Source organism: Phascolarctos cinereus, unplaced genomic scaffold (genome assembly GCF_003287225.1).
Source record: "Phascolarctos cinereus isolate Bilbo 61053 unplaced genomic scaffold, phaCin_HiC Scaffold_7;HRSCAF=346, whole genome shotgun sequence".
Classification (NCBI taxonomy): domain Eukaryota; kingdom Metazoa; phylum Chordata; class Mammalia; order Diprotodontia; family Phascolarctidae; genus Phascolarctos; species Phascolarctos cinereus.
In genome coordinates, this window is record NW_027556180.1 from 55,338,520 (window position 1) to 55,353,200 (window position 14,681).

Sequence of the window (14,681 nt, forward strand, 5' to 3'; positions counted from 1 at the left end):
CCTACCAATATTAAAGCTGGAATAGAATCAAGTTATAGATTTCAGTAGCATTGCTACCCTGGCCCACGCCCTCTACCATACTTCTGCCCTTTAAAGATAAGGTTGGAAATGCTGCCAAGCAGGTACCTGACAGAGCTTCGGATTTCATGACCCTGTTTATACTTGGGCAAAAAAAATTGGTGATGATGGAGAAAAGAACACAAAGCACTGTGGCAAAAACTCCAAAGATTTTCACAAGCTATTACCACTTTTCTCCCTTTCAGCCCTATATGATTATAATTTCTGCAGGCAGCAGTTGTAGGATTTCTCTGAAACTCAGAATTACATACAAATATCTGTATAATTTTAAGGCTTAGTTTTATGCTAGTAAGAGGGGGGATTGTGCATCACTGGAAGTGTGATGTCTTCAGATGCACTTTCTGTGAAGAAAGTTAAGTATTGCTAAAAATAAAACACCACAAGTAATTAGTAAAGAAGAAAATTGAATGTATTTAAAAACCAGACAGATATCTTCATTTTGTCTTTTCAGAGTGATTTTGCATACTTTTACAGTTTCTATGTATCTAGGTGCATTGTTATTATGCATGACAATACCTTGCAATTGCTATTTAGAAGAGGAGATACTATAAATGAAACCTTTTGCTGTTAACATTTCAGATGGATAGTTGGTATTTACAATTGTAGGTTGACATTTTGAATCATTTAAATGTTTCCACAGTACATTGACATTACTGTTTTGGTCTAAAGGCAGATCTCACTTTGTCCCATCTCCCGCCCAAAACTGGCTTGTTATCTTTCAGGGTTATGCCTCTCTCCTTCCTTACACACTCCTCCATACTCATAGCGAGGCCCTCGAAGTGACCATCAGAGTGACTTTACATCATCCAAGGTGACATAGGGAAGTAACCACCTATCAGCCCGAGGACCAATTCAATGAGTGCTTCTGGTATACAGACATAGCAGCTCATTCATCCATCTCTGGATCACAGTCCCAAGAGTGCAACTATCACCACGCCGAGTATGGATGTGTAGAAGCAGCACTGAGGTGGGGGGACGAACGCTGAGCCTCCATGATGTTTGTTTTCGCTTCCACTTACAGTTAGCACTCCCCACAAAGACAGGCTTCAAGAGCAAGGAAGAAAATTCAGAATGGTCAATGACCCTTCCCAGGCTACCAAAAACCATCCTATGAATTATTTTTAAAAGGCTTGTCAAATGAAGCAGCCATTTGTGCTTACTCGAACCACATTATGCTAATGGAATGGAAAGAGTCATCGCAGAGACTTTCTGCCAGGGGGTGAAAGAGATGGGGATGCCTGATGTTTACTGTGTAGTCAGAAGTCATGATTCAATCCACAAATTGACTGACTCATGGTAGTGCTAGGTAGCATCTAACAAATTTTGATTAGGTTTCTGTTTGGAAACTCAACACCTTCTTGTGACTTCTCTGATCAACAAAGAAAAAAAACATCCCAAAGCATTGTTTTCAAATCAAGAATGTCCCAAAGAATGAAAAAATGATGAAAACCCCAGTCAAAGCATGAGACTTCTGTCAATGGGGAGGCAGGTGGGTGGGTGGGGAGGGGAAGTGGGGGGCAGGGCCCAGGGACGCCTAGGTCTCCAATGGCACCTCCTTCTTATCATCGTTTTGTTGCCGCCTCTTCCGGATCTGCCGCTGAAGTTGGAGTTTGTTGGTAAAGAACAGTTGTCTCCAGCCAATGTCCTTTGCCAGGGCTTTCATGTCTTGGGTGACGGTGTCACACATTAAGGCCACAATCTGCTCCCACAGTTTGTCGGAGGTGCAGAGCTATTGGTGGGAAATGGAGAGAACAGATTATGTCCCAGACTGATATAAAGGGACCTAACCCTAGTCTCCATCCCTGACCATGCATTCTGACTCATTAACCCATGTTCACTGAGCATCTTGCACTAAGAAGGTGCAGAATGAATGAATGCCAGCCACATGCAATGGTCTGCACTGTTTATAAATGTGTAAGACCTGGTTTTGCCCTCAGGAAGGAGAACTCCAACAAAAACAAGTGTTGATATTTACTATATCACTTTGAGAGTTGCAATACACATCTCATTTGAGCCTCACAAAAAAAAAAACCTGTGAAGTGAATAGAATAGCATTATTATCCCCATCTTATAGATTAGGAAACAGAGGCTCAGACAGGCTATGTGACCACGGTCATACCCTAAAGAGCTCTTAACATAGTATGGGAAATGAGATCTATACAGAGATAACTACAAGTCGGGGAGTGTTAAATGTGGACAACAAAAGGTTTGTTAGAGTTTAGAGGTCACCAACCCTGCCAACACACCTCCATTTGCTGTCAATCATCCCCAACCCTTCTACTGTTGTCCATAGGCATAGCCTATATATAGACACAGCTGTATGCAGCAAAGTATGTTCAGTGTTCAGTGCCTTTCTCTGCTGATTATCTCATACTTATCTTGGGTGCAGCTGATTTATACAGAATTGTTTGCATATTGACTGCCCCTCAAAGGGGTGCTTCAAGAGCATAGACTATCTTTTACCTTTCTTTGTATCCCCAGCACTTAGCACTGTACCTGGTATATAGTAGGTGCTTAATAAATGCTGACTGAGTTGCTGGCAAATAACTTCTCAAAAACATCTTACCAGAAAGAGAACAAAAAAGTCAGTTCAGATGATTGAATTTATTTTAGGGCCTCTATCTGACAAGTAGTGGGGCATGGGGAAAGAAATGCTGAACCTGGAGGAAAGGAGCTGAGAGTCCTGGGTTCAAATCCTACTTCTGCCCCTTAGTAGCTATATGATCACAGACAAGTCACCTACGTAAACGTTCAGAACCTCGTTTTCCTTGTCTGTTAAGCAGGCCTTGTAACACCTACTTCGATGAGTTGTTGTGAAGCCCAAATGGACTATATAAAAAAGCACATCAGGCATGATAAAATCGTTGGTTTCATTATCTGTTTTCTGAGACCTTCATTGGCTTTTTAATTATTCAGAGTCCAACTTTCTTCTAGAGATCTTTTCATTTACCTCGTTGCAGTCACTGTGTGTATTATTCTCCTGTTTCTGCTTACCTAGCTTTATACTAGTTCACACAAATCTCCTGCTTCCTACTGCACAACAAAATTCCATTATATCCATAGTTGTGGTTTTTTCTCCCACTCCCCAATCAATAGCCATCTATTTTTTTCAGTTCTTTGCTGCTGCCACTGCCACTACTATTACTACTACTACTACTACCACTACTACTACTACTATTACTGCTACTACTATTACTGCTACTACTATTATTACTACTACTGCTACTATTACTACTACTACTATTACTGCTACTATTACTACTACTATTACTGCTACTACTACCACTACTACTATTACTGCTACTACTATTATTATTATTACTACTACTGCTACTACTATTACTACTGCTGCTACTATTACTACTGCTACTGCTACTACTACTACTACTACTACTACTACTACTACACACACACACACACACACACACACACACACATACACACACACACACACACTGCTACAAATATCTTGGTCCATATTAGATCTTTACCCACTGGGGCATGTCTCCAGTAGTAGATGACAGTAGGGTATGGACAGCGAAGGCATTTTTCTTGCACAGTTCCAAATTGGTGTCTAGAATATTTGGACCACTTCACAGTTCCACCAGCAGTATGCTCATGTCTTTGTCTTCCTACAGGTCCTCCATCTCTGACTATTCTGACTTCTTGTCCTCTGCCAATTAACCGACTCGATTTTTTAAAAGATAGGCACATAAGATGAAAGTAAAGGCAAGCAAGTAAGGAGATATACAAAAGAACAGCATGGTCCTATAATGTCTAAAGCCCAGAAAAGGCTAAGGCTGAACATCCGTGCTACAGATAACAAAAACCATTGGGTTTGGGGACTTCTTTGGGAGGTAAGAGTAGGGAGGGGAGAAGAGTTGGTCTGTGTTGGGGATAAGAAGACAGTCAAAGAAGAGAAAAGAGAGATTGATGCTCTGCAAATAATGGTAGTGAATAACGGTAAAAAAGGCTATACTATTTAATCATTATTTTGCTTATGTTTTCTGTTCCAAGGAAAATAATCTTGGGACTAGGCAGGAGAAGACAAAAATGGTTTTATCAAGGAGTAGATTCCCAACGTAAGTGAAGAAATGGACAGACAGAATCTCACTGCCCTGAATGAACTAGAGTCACCTGGCCTGAACAAACTACATCACAGGATGTGATTGCTGAGCCACTCTGGGTGGCTTTGAAGTATTTTGGATGGGTGACTTAGGACTGGAGAAAGAAAAATTGTCCCAATTTCCAAAACAGAGAAGAAAACAGAATTTGCAAACTGTGAATGAGTCTGTGAGCATGGCTTTGATTCTGGACGCTGTCCTAAAACATATTTTTAAAGGAATGGTTTCTGAGCACTGAGAATGGGAAGTAATCATCACTAAAAGGCAGCCTGGCTCCCTCAAGAATAGGATATGACAAGCCAAGTTCATTTCCTTTTTTGATAGGGTAACTGGTAGATCAGAAGACCGCGGGAGCTACTGCCTATCTGGGCTTCAGCAAAGCACTTGACAAAGTCTCTCATATTATACTTGTGGATAATATGGAGCCTGATGGATTAGATGATAGCACAATTAGGTGAATTCAGATAAGGTTCAATAACTAAATCTAAACAATAGTCACTAATCACTAATGAATGGGTCAATATCAGCCTGGAGGGAGGTCTCTGGAGGAATGCTCCAGGGATTGGTCCTTAGCCCTTGTGTTATTCAATATTTTTATCTATGCCTTGGAAGAAGCTATAACCAACTCAATTTTTATGCTTATAAAAGCTGCAGATGACACAAAGTGGAAACAGCTAACATTGAATCTGACTAGAAGCAAGATCTAAAAAGAACCTAATGGGTTAGGATGACATGCCTAATAAAATAAAAATGAAATTTAATTTTTAAAAATGTAGAGTTCCACACTTGAGTTCAAAAAACATACTTCAGCCTGAGGAACAGAGCTGAGGCTCTGCTTTACAATTCCTGTGTAAAAAATTATGGGACTCTTGGGCAACTGTAAGCTCATTATGAGTCAACAGAGTGACAAAAGAATCATAATGATATTTATATAATGATTTACAAATATATATTATTTCATTTGATTCTCAAAAACTCTTGGAGAGAAGCGCTATATGTATTATTATCCTCATTTTACAGATGAGGAAACTGAGGCTAGGAGAGGTTAAAGTGATGCGGCCAGAGTCACACAGATAGCAAATGTCTGAGGCAGCATTAGAACTCAGGTCATGATGACTCCATGACCAGCAAAGTAAAAGGCAGAAATGAACAAACGAGGCTACGGCTACTGAGTCGAGTTGAGAAAGGCATAGCATCCAGCACAGATTGCTCTTAGTTCTGTTCTCCTGTCCCCTAATCAGGCCACATCTGTAGCATTGTTTTCAGTTCTGGGCACCACATTTAGGAGTCTCGTAGATAAGCTAACAAGGGTGGTGAGGACTACAGAATATGTGCTATGAAAAACAGTTGAAGGAAACTGGGTATGTTTTGCCTGAATAAGGAAGAGTAGGGGCTGCATAAGAGCTATCTTCAGTACCTTAAAGGGGAGTGGGAAATTTGCCCTATATTGCCCCAAGGGGAAGATCTTGGAGCAATAAGTACAGAGAGAGTGAGAGACTCAGTATGAAGAAGAAAATTCCTAACAATTCGCTCTATCCAAAAGTGGAATATGCTGCCTCTAGCACTAAGGCGTTCCCCTCTTGGTGACTGCCAGAGGCATGATGACTTTTGGGGAATGGTGTAGAGGGAATGGGTTGATGTGGGTTGGACGAGATGACCCACGAGGCTCCTTCTACCTCCAAACAAAGTGGTGCAGTGTAATGAAAAGATCACTGCTACTGGAGTCAGAGGAGCAGAGGTCAAATCCTGCCTTTAGCTAACCTTCACGACCTCAGGCAAGTCACTCCCCAGGCCTCACTTTGCTCATCCGTAAGACTGTAGGAGCCTTCCTCAATGGTCCTTTCCAGTTCTAAATGTCTGATCCTAATGCCTTCTGTGATTCTATAATATGCAAGGTATATTGTGCCAGGCACTGGTTTGGATGTGGTCGTCTCAGGGACAGCAGCGCCCTGCCATGTGGAGGGCTGCTGTCCACTGCTTTGGGAGAGATGGAGTAGGATGAATGTCTTTCATAGAATCAGAGGACCATAGTTTGGTGCTGGAAGGGACCTACCTCTAGTCTCAAATCCTTATTTTACAAGTAAGAAAACTGCTGGCTGGGGAGGTCAAGACACGTGCCCAAAGTCACACAGCTTTCTCAGATCTTGAGGTGTGGGAGTTTTCATCCGAAAATCTGGGATGCAGTTATAGTGATGTCATTGGTAAGTTTCATAGAAAATTCCACTCTTGCTTCCATAATACTATATAGCTGACCATAGGGAAATTTACTTTCAGCTATCGTGTATTCATTGGCATTCCATTCTTTATCTCGGTTTTCCTTGAGCAGTAACAATATCTACAAACGGATGTCCTAAGGAGACACGCCCCTTCAAATTAATCCCTGAAAAGCACTGCCCATTTAGTATTCCTCATTCTTCTTAGCTCCCCCAGGCTTCACTCATCTCTCAGACTGATACAAAGGAAGGACAAGGCCAAGTCAAGCCAGGATCTTTCTATGAACTCTCTGCTTTATCCTTTCCATAGAGAAGGATAAAACCTGGAATTATTTTAGCCTAGAAGATTATCACTTTCAGCTCCTGATATGGTAAAGAAAGATCCTGTTTGTGTCAGTGGACTAAGAAAGATGCATGTTTCTAAAGTTTCCTTAAATGCCATAACCCTGTGGGGTAGGTAGTGTAAGAATGCTCAGTGGGTATAGTTTGTGCTAGTCTTAAGTGTCTACCATGTGCCAGGCACTGTGCTAAACACTGGTAAACTATCTCATGGGCCAAGACACCAAAGCCTAGAAGACACAGTCCTGAAATTCCAAAAGCCACCCCAAGCAAGTCTCTATCATGTCAAAAATGTAGAATTATTGGAAACGGGAGCAAAATGAGGACAAATGGCAATAACCCCAAGCTGCAAAAGCAGTAATGTTGTGCCATCTTGTCAAGAAATGATGTAGAGGGATAGATAAAACCTTAATTAGGGAGTGTATTCTAACTCCCTAACTCTCCCTTCAATGAGTGAGTTTTCTCTGTTTTATAGATGACAGTTTATAGAGGACAGTACTGTCCACCATCCTTCTTAATGAGATTTTATAGGCGACCTACTATATACCTGATCTTGCCTTTGGTGGCCTCCTCTCTGTCTGGCAACTGTCAGAAAAGTTGACTAAGACACTTCTGGTCCCCTTGTTATGAACATTAATTTATATGGTTTGACTTCTGTTTAAATTATTATAATTAATATCAAATGTCATTAGTATTGCTCATTTCCAATTTTTGAAGGTCAATTATGTGCTCTAGATGGAGTGGTTTCAATTGTACTCTGTATTTTTTCTCATTATTATTCTTTCTTGCTTTCTTTCTGGTTCTGATCATAGCTCTGACAAGTCAATGTTCTGACTGGCTAATCACTAGAAATTCACAGTTTAAAAGGGGGAGAGACGACTAATAAAAGTTAGCATTCCCTAGTCAAGCGCCATGATTCAAGTCTCAGAATCTCCTAACCAGATAACATCTTCTCCTGACTGTTAAAATACAACATGCTTTAGTTATTTAATGATATTATTTGATATTCACCATGTCCGGTGACTATCAGTTATTTTCTCAAAGGAGGATGTGAAGTTTCTGGTAATCTACAGATCTTTGGCCTCACTCATTCCTTTATCCTGAACCATACTTGCCCGTGTATTTCTCCCTATCCTTACCTTTCCCTGCTTTTTCAATGAGACCACCAAGTATCTTAGTACCGTATATTGATTTAGTTTAGAGGGTCTTACATTCTTCATATAACTTTCTTACTTCTAATCCTTAGTAGTCGATGTTGGTACAAAAACTGCAACATATTCAGAATGGTCTTTTTGTAAACACTCCTCATCATTAGTATTGCAATACATAATGATGAAATATCATACAAAACTGTGTTTCTTGCTGCCTTTGGGAGTGTGATAGAGTCCACTCCACCAGTTCCTTTTTTTGCCCCGCCAAAGAGTGTCGTGGAGTAAGCCAACCAGCTGCAACTTCTTTCTTCTGGTTTCACTTACAGCAAGAATGTCAAGATTAGTATGATTCAGCTTCTATGGCAATATTTCCACTTGTTAGTCATTGGACAAGAATCTCAAATTTAGAAATGGTCAAATGAAAGTTTATATAGATGGTCTAAAAGCTTCATGATTCTTGGCACCTGCTGTCGCCTTTCCCACCATTTCACCCCTATCACTGTTGTTGTTATGATTGTTTGTTCGTTCTCGAAGAGGACCCACCACCACCGCAGATGGGGAGAATGCCCACATTGGTCTCGTGGCCATTGTGTGCTTTTCTTTCTTTCACAGACGCCGAGGCCAACAAAACCGTAGCCAAGGGTCCAGGCTGCTGGCGGCAAGCCTCTCCACCCTCAGCTGGTTGGTCCTCAGAGATCAGGCCTGTCCTGTTGCTTAGACCATATTCAAAGCCTTTTCAGCCAGGGTCTATACACCTGTGACGCTTGCCTTTGAGAACTCAGGGTCACCTCTACCCCAGGATAAGACATCAGAGTCAAACTCTGTGGAAAACCTGATAAACCGGAAGAGCTTGACACATGCCCGCTGATGGACTCCTTTCTTTCCTCCATTTTGTCCTCTTTCTTCTCATAAGGCGGAAGAGGGCATAATGTTATTGTCTCTCCCCTCACATCTCTCCCCTCTTTGCTTCATACCAACTGTCAAAATAATTTTCTGGGGACAACTAGGTGGCGCAGTGGATAGAGCACCGGCCCTGGACTCAACAGGACCTGAGTTCAAATGTGGCCTCAGACACGTAACACTCACTAGCTGTGTGACTCTGGGCAAGTCATTTAACCCCAATTGCCTCACCAAAAAAAGAAAAAAGAAAAAGAAAAAAATGATTTTCTGAATGCATTGGTCTGGCCATGTCATTTGCATGCTTACACGTCTTCAGAAGATTCTCATTACCACTAGAATAAAGTACCATCTATCTCTTTAATGGGGCATTAAAGACTCTCCAATCTCAAACCCACAGGGTCATCTTTGGCTCTCCCTTCTCCTCTGCCTTCCCTATCCCAAAAGTCACTAAGTTCTATGGCCTCAGTTTCAACATCTATAAAATGGGGATAATAATAACACCATCAGGGTTGTTACAAGGATCAAATGATACAATGTATGAAAAGTGTGTTGTGACCTTTAAGGTGCTATGTAAATGGGAGCTATCGGTATTATTCTACCACTGCCAGCCAACCTCCAGCCCCTGCTTTCTGTTCCCATTCCTAACACTTTTCAAAGTTCTCATTACTAATACAAGTCTCCTGACTGATCACACTGCTAGTGTCTCTCTCTCTCTCTTTCTCTCTCCACCACACCTCCAAATCCATCCCACACAATACTACTGCATTAAGCTTCCTAGTGTACATGTCCCTCTTAAAAATTTTTCAGTTGCTGTGTGACCCTGGGCAAGTCACTTAACCCTACTGCCTAGAAAAAAAATTTTTTTCAATTGACATTGCCAACTGAATAAAATACAAACCCCCTTTTCTTGAATTCAAGGCCCTTTAAAGGGACCTTGCAGTTTCCCACTTCTGAGTCTTTGCTCATGTGGCTCCCTATACTTACAATGCCCTCCTTTTATTATCTCTACTTATTGAAATCATCTTTCAAGGCCCAGCTTAAATGCCATTTCCTGACTTCCAGACAAGATGGCTGGCTACCTGGACAACATATTATTTGTCGATAAGTCTTAGCTCTGATTCTGGACTGTAAGCCTCATAAAGGCAGGGACTCTGTCTAATTCTTTTCTGTATCTCCTACCGAGACCAACATAATATCTTTTTTTTTTCTTTTTGGTTAGGCAATGGGGTTAAGTGACTTGCCCAGGCTCACACAGCTAGTGAGTGTTATGTGTCTGAGGCAGGATTCGAACTCAGGTCCTCCTGAATCCAGGGCCGATGCTCTATCCACTGCACCACCTAGCTGCCCCCCAACATATTATCTTTATACACAGCAGGCATTCAGTAAATATTTGTTAAGTTTATAAATAAAGCTGTGTTCCTTGTCTTGTCTCCCCCATGGGTAGGGGTCTTATACTCATCTTTGCCTCCCCCCTCAATACCTAGCATGGTGCTTTCAATGTGGTGTTTTTGTTGTTGAATCATTTTTCAGTTGTATCTGACTCTTCATGACCCGATGTGGGGCTTTCTTGGCAAAGATACTGGAGTGGTTTGCCATTCTTTCTCCAGCTCATTTGACAGATGGCGAAACTGAGGCAAACAGGGTCAAGTGACTTGCCTAGGGTCACACAGCTAGTAAATGACTGAGGCCAGATTTGAACTCACTAAGATGAGTCCTCCCAAATGTAGTAAGAGTTAATAAAAATCTGCCAAATAAATTTACAGGAAAGACAAGTAAGCATCTCATCCTATAATCAGCAACTCTCTGAGGCTCAGTTTCTACAACCAAGTTATGAAATTATGACATACCCTAAATACAAGTTGAAAAGGGAAAATCTCAGGAAGTTAATGAACTTATTTTTCCAAGTGGCTCCAATCAAATCTTAGACAGAAATGTCCGTTCTACTGCAGATAGACATGGCCACAATATGACAAGTACAAGGCAATCTGGGGCATCTCTGTGTTGGTAGAAGTAGAATTGCACAAGAAATAACTTCCAACGATAAGTCATTTCCTTAACTTCAAGGTCTCCTCAAAGAGAAATACAGTATTTCAAATATATGCTAAAATGGCTGTTAGTTTATTTTTTTCCACCCCCACATTGATGAGAACAGGAATCTATCTGAACATCATGGCCTGAAAACGCAGACTGTCATACAAACAGGTAAAAAGATAATAGGTAGGGGACTTAACTAAGAAGCTCCTGCCTCATCCTCCCATCCCTTCCTGCCCACAGGTATGATGGAGATCTGGCTGTTACAAGCTGGCCCACTCTGCAAGGCTCATGCTCCACCTTTAGCTCACAGCAGGGCTGCTGATGGATTTAGCGCCCTCTGGTGGCACTTTGCTTATTTAACACTTGTAATCACAGAGTTTTAAAAATCGTGTTATTTTAGGTCTGAAAGGAATTTTGATACTTGTGACACCTGGAGCAAGCCGCTTTACCTCGATGGGTCTCAGTTTCCACATCTGCAAAATGTAAAGCGTTGGCCTAGATGACCTCTGAAGATTCATCATCCAACCCCCTCATTTTGCAGATTGAGAAACTGAGGCCCAGAGATAAAGTGATTCACCCATTATCACATGCGTAGTTCATAACAGAGCTGATCCCTTGACTCTCGGCTAGTATTTTTACTGCAACATCGCCCTTTCTGCCTGGGCTACAAGCAACTTAGCACACAGCCATACTAGGTTTATTGCCAGATTTACAATTCCTTGGCAAGCCTTACTACATTTGGTTTGAACAAAAAAGCTGGACGACTTTAAATCCAGAAAAGGGCAACTTACTCCTGAAAAGCTAGGTAACTACCCACCCCTCAAAGACTCTTGATGCTCTGACACCGCCTGTCACTGTTTGGTCCGTTCTACACCGCTGCAATTCCCTCCGTCCTCATCTTTGTCCAGAGTCCCTCTGCAACACACGTTTAAAAGCCAGCTCAAAGTCAACCTTCCCCAGGAAGCTTTCACGAATTCCCCAGGCTGGTAATGACCTTTAATCAATTAATCAGCAAGCACTTATTAAAGGCCTACTATGCACCAGGCACAGTGATACAACTGCAATGAATGATTCGATCTTACTTGCAAGGAACGTACATCCCCATAAGACCCCACATAACATTCTGGTTTTCACCTCTCCAACGTCCTCATTCTATCAGAGGCAGCTCGGTGTTCTCAGTTTCAAATTTTCTCTTTCCATCAAGAAGGCAAGAAATATAAAAACTATTACAAATGTGAAATCATACAAAACAGCTATCTGCATTAGCCGTGTTCCCCATACCCATCTCAAAAAAAAAAAAAGGAAGAAAAAGAAAGAAATATGCTTTAATCTGCACTCAGAGTCCATCAGATCTCTCTCTGAAGGGGGACAGCACTTTTCACCGTGGGTCCTTTGAAATTATCGTGGATCATTGTCCTGGTCAGAGTAGCTAAGCTTTTCCCAGTCAATCATCTTTACAATACCGCTATTGCGGTGTATTATACCCTCCTAGTTCTACTCACTTCACTTTGCATCAGTTCATTCACATCTTCCAGGTTTTTCTGAAACCACCCCCTTCATCATTTCTTACAGCATAATAGCACTCCATCAGAATCATATACCAAAACTTGTTCAGCCATTCCCCCATTTGATGGGCCTCCCCTTAGCTCTCAATTTTTCGGCACCACTGAAAGAGCTGCTCTAAATGTTTTACTGCATTTGGGTCCTTTTTTCTTTTCTCTCTTGGGGATACAGACCTAGTAGTGGTATTGCTGGGTCAAAGAGTATGAGTGGGTTTGTTTGGGGGGTTTTTTGGGACATAGTTCCAAAGTGCTCTCCAGAATGGCTGTATTACCTCACAACTCCACCAACAGTGCATCGGTGTACATGTTTTCTCACAGCCCCTCCTCCCACATTTGTCATAGTGACCACTCTTTTTAAGAATTATAGAAAAGCTGTTAAAGTTTTTCTTTTCTATTGTTTTCAACTGGGAAATAAGATATACACACAATGGGGTGTAGAAATCTATCCTGCCCTACAGGAAAATAGAAGAGGAAGGGGATGAGAGAAGAGGTGGGGGAGATAGAAGGGGGGGCAAATTAGGAGAAAGGGTATTCAGAATGCACGTCGTCTTGGGGTTGGGGGGAGGGATGAGATGGGGAGAAAATTTGGAACTCAAAATCTTGTGGAATGTTGAAACTAAAAATAAATAAATTAATGAATCTTTTAAAAATACCTATAAAAATGTTACAACATGAGAAAAATTAATAAAAAAAATTTTTTTAAGTTTTTTTTCTCCCCCACTTCCCCTTTTCTCCATAATTGGGCACCACCTGGAACTTGCTTGTGATCTGTTTCTTCACTATGTTTTAAGTCATTCCTTTACACTGACTCTGCTTTTTATCCACATAAACATGTAAGTAACCATGAAACGTCATGGACTTTGGTCTCATCCCTAGAGCATAAACTGTGAAACCTTTGGTTAATTGACCACACAGAATTTCATTGGCTGTGATGTTTCCTTTCTAACTCGGTACAGAAAGGGAATAAGCATTTATGAAGTGACTGCTCCTACGTCAGGTACTGTACTAAGTACTTTTTACAACTATTATCTCTCATATATTTCCAAATATATTTTAAAATATTTACAAACACTATCTCATACAATCTTCACAACAGCTCTACGATGTAGGTGCTATTATTACCTCCATTTTACAGATGAGGAAACTGAGGCAAGCAGAAGTTGTGACTTGCTCAGAGTCACATAACTAGTAAGCATTTGAGATGGGATTTGAACTCAGGTCTTCCTGACTCCAGGACCAGCATTCTCTCTCTCTACCACACCACCAGCTGCCTCAGTAGCTTGGGAGCTGGAGGCTGCCTAGGAGCATGACAAATTTTATTATGGTTTTCACTAGTAACTTACATATCTGGCTAAACCTCCAAATAAGCCAGACTTTAAGCTGAATTTGAGACTTTTCTTTTGTCATTAGAATAATAAGCCTACCCACCGTGACTAGGCCCCTTGGGTGTGAATCTCTACCTCCTCACTCCAAGGTACCAGAAGAGCACCAGCAGTCCCAGCCCTGAAGCAGCCCATCGGAGAAGGCAGGTTTGGCCTAGGAGGGTGCTCTTTTTTCCAGAAAGAAAGGGTGACAGTACCAGGGAGTTCCAGGCAGTCAGCTGTGCTCCACAGGGACACTTGAAGGTCACAATGGCCAGAAGAACTGTCCCCAAGTGGAAGCGGTGGGCACCCCTTCCTTAAGTGGCCAAGTGCCCATTTGTCAGGCACGTCATAGTTGTATTTGTAAAGCTGGTTTTCTAAGCCAAATGTAAAACTTTACACATATCCTCACAAAATTTCATTTTATTAGATTTAAGCCAATAGTTGAGATTGCTCTTAGGTGTGGCATGATGAGATGGCCACTGAGATCCCTTCCAACTCCGAAATCCTGTGAGCCTGTGGCTGGGGCCCCCGGGCAGCTCACTGAACCTCTCATCGACCCAAGTAAGACCAGACGTGATAGAACAGTTGCATATTTGTTTGTTGATGTTGTCCATCCTTCTTTCCTGAAGAGGACCAATGACACAAAAGACAATGATGTCTTGACTTGCAAGTGAATTGGATTTAAGTGGGGCAGGGCTGTGCCGAGTCATCAGTCCCACTCTCTCCTCCAGAGTCATCTGAGAACAGGCGTAAGACATAGGTCAGGACAACTAGAGATAGCCCCAGATGTGATGGGGAGACCTTGGCCTTTTTAAGCTAAGGTCTTTCCCAGGCCTCAGTATGTCTGAGGCAACACCCATTCAGTGATTTAAAGGTAGGTGAGGAATGAGGCAAAAGATGGCCTAGTTTGCCTACT

General features: G+C 41.7%; 1 protein-coding gene across 1 annotated transcript in view; it reads right to left on the bottom strand.

Moving 5' to 3' along the window:
* Positions 1-403: 403 nt before the first annotated feature.
* The window catches only part of FBXO36 (F-box protein 36), an 87,330-nt gene continuing 73,052 nt past the window's right edge, over positions 404-14,681 (bottom strand). The window contains exon 4 of the mRNA XM_020970938.2: positions 404-1,807. Coding sequence (XP_020826597.1) covers positions 1,613-1,807 — 195 coding nt within the window. The 3' untranslated portion in view covers positions 404-1,612. The remainder of the gene's footprint in view (positions 1,808-14,681) is intronic.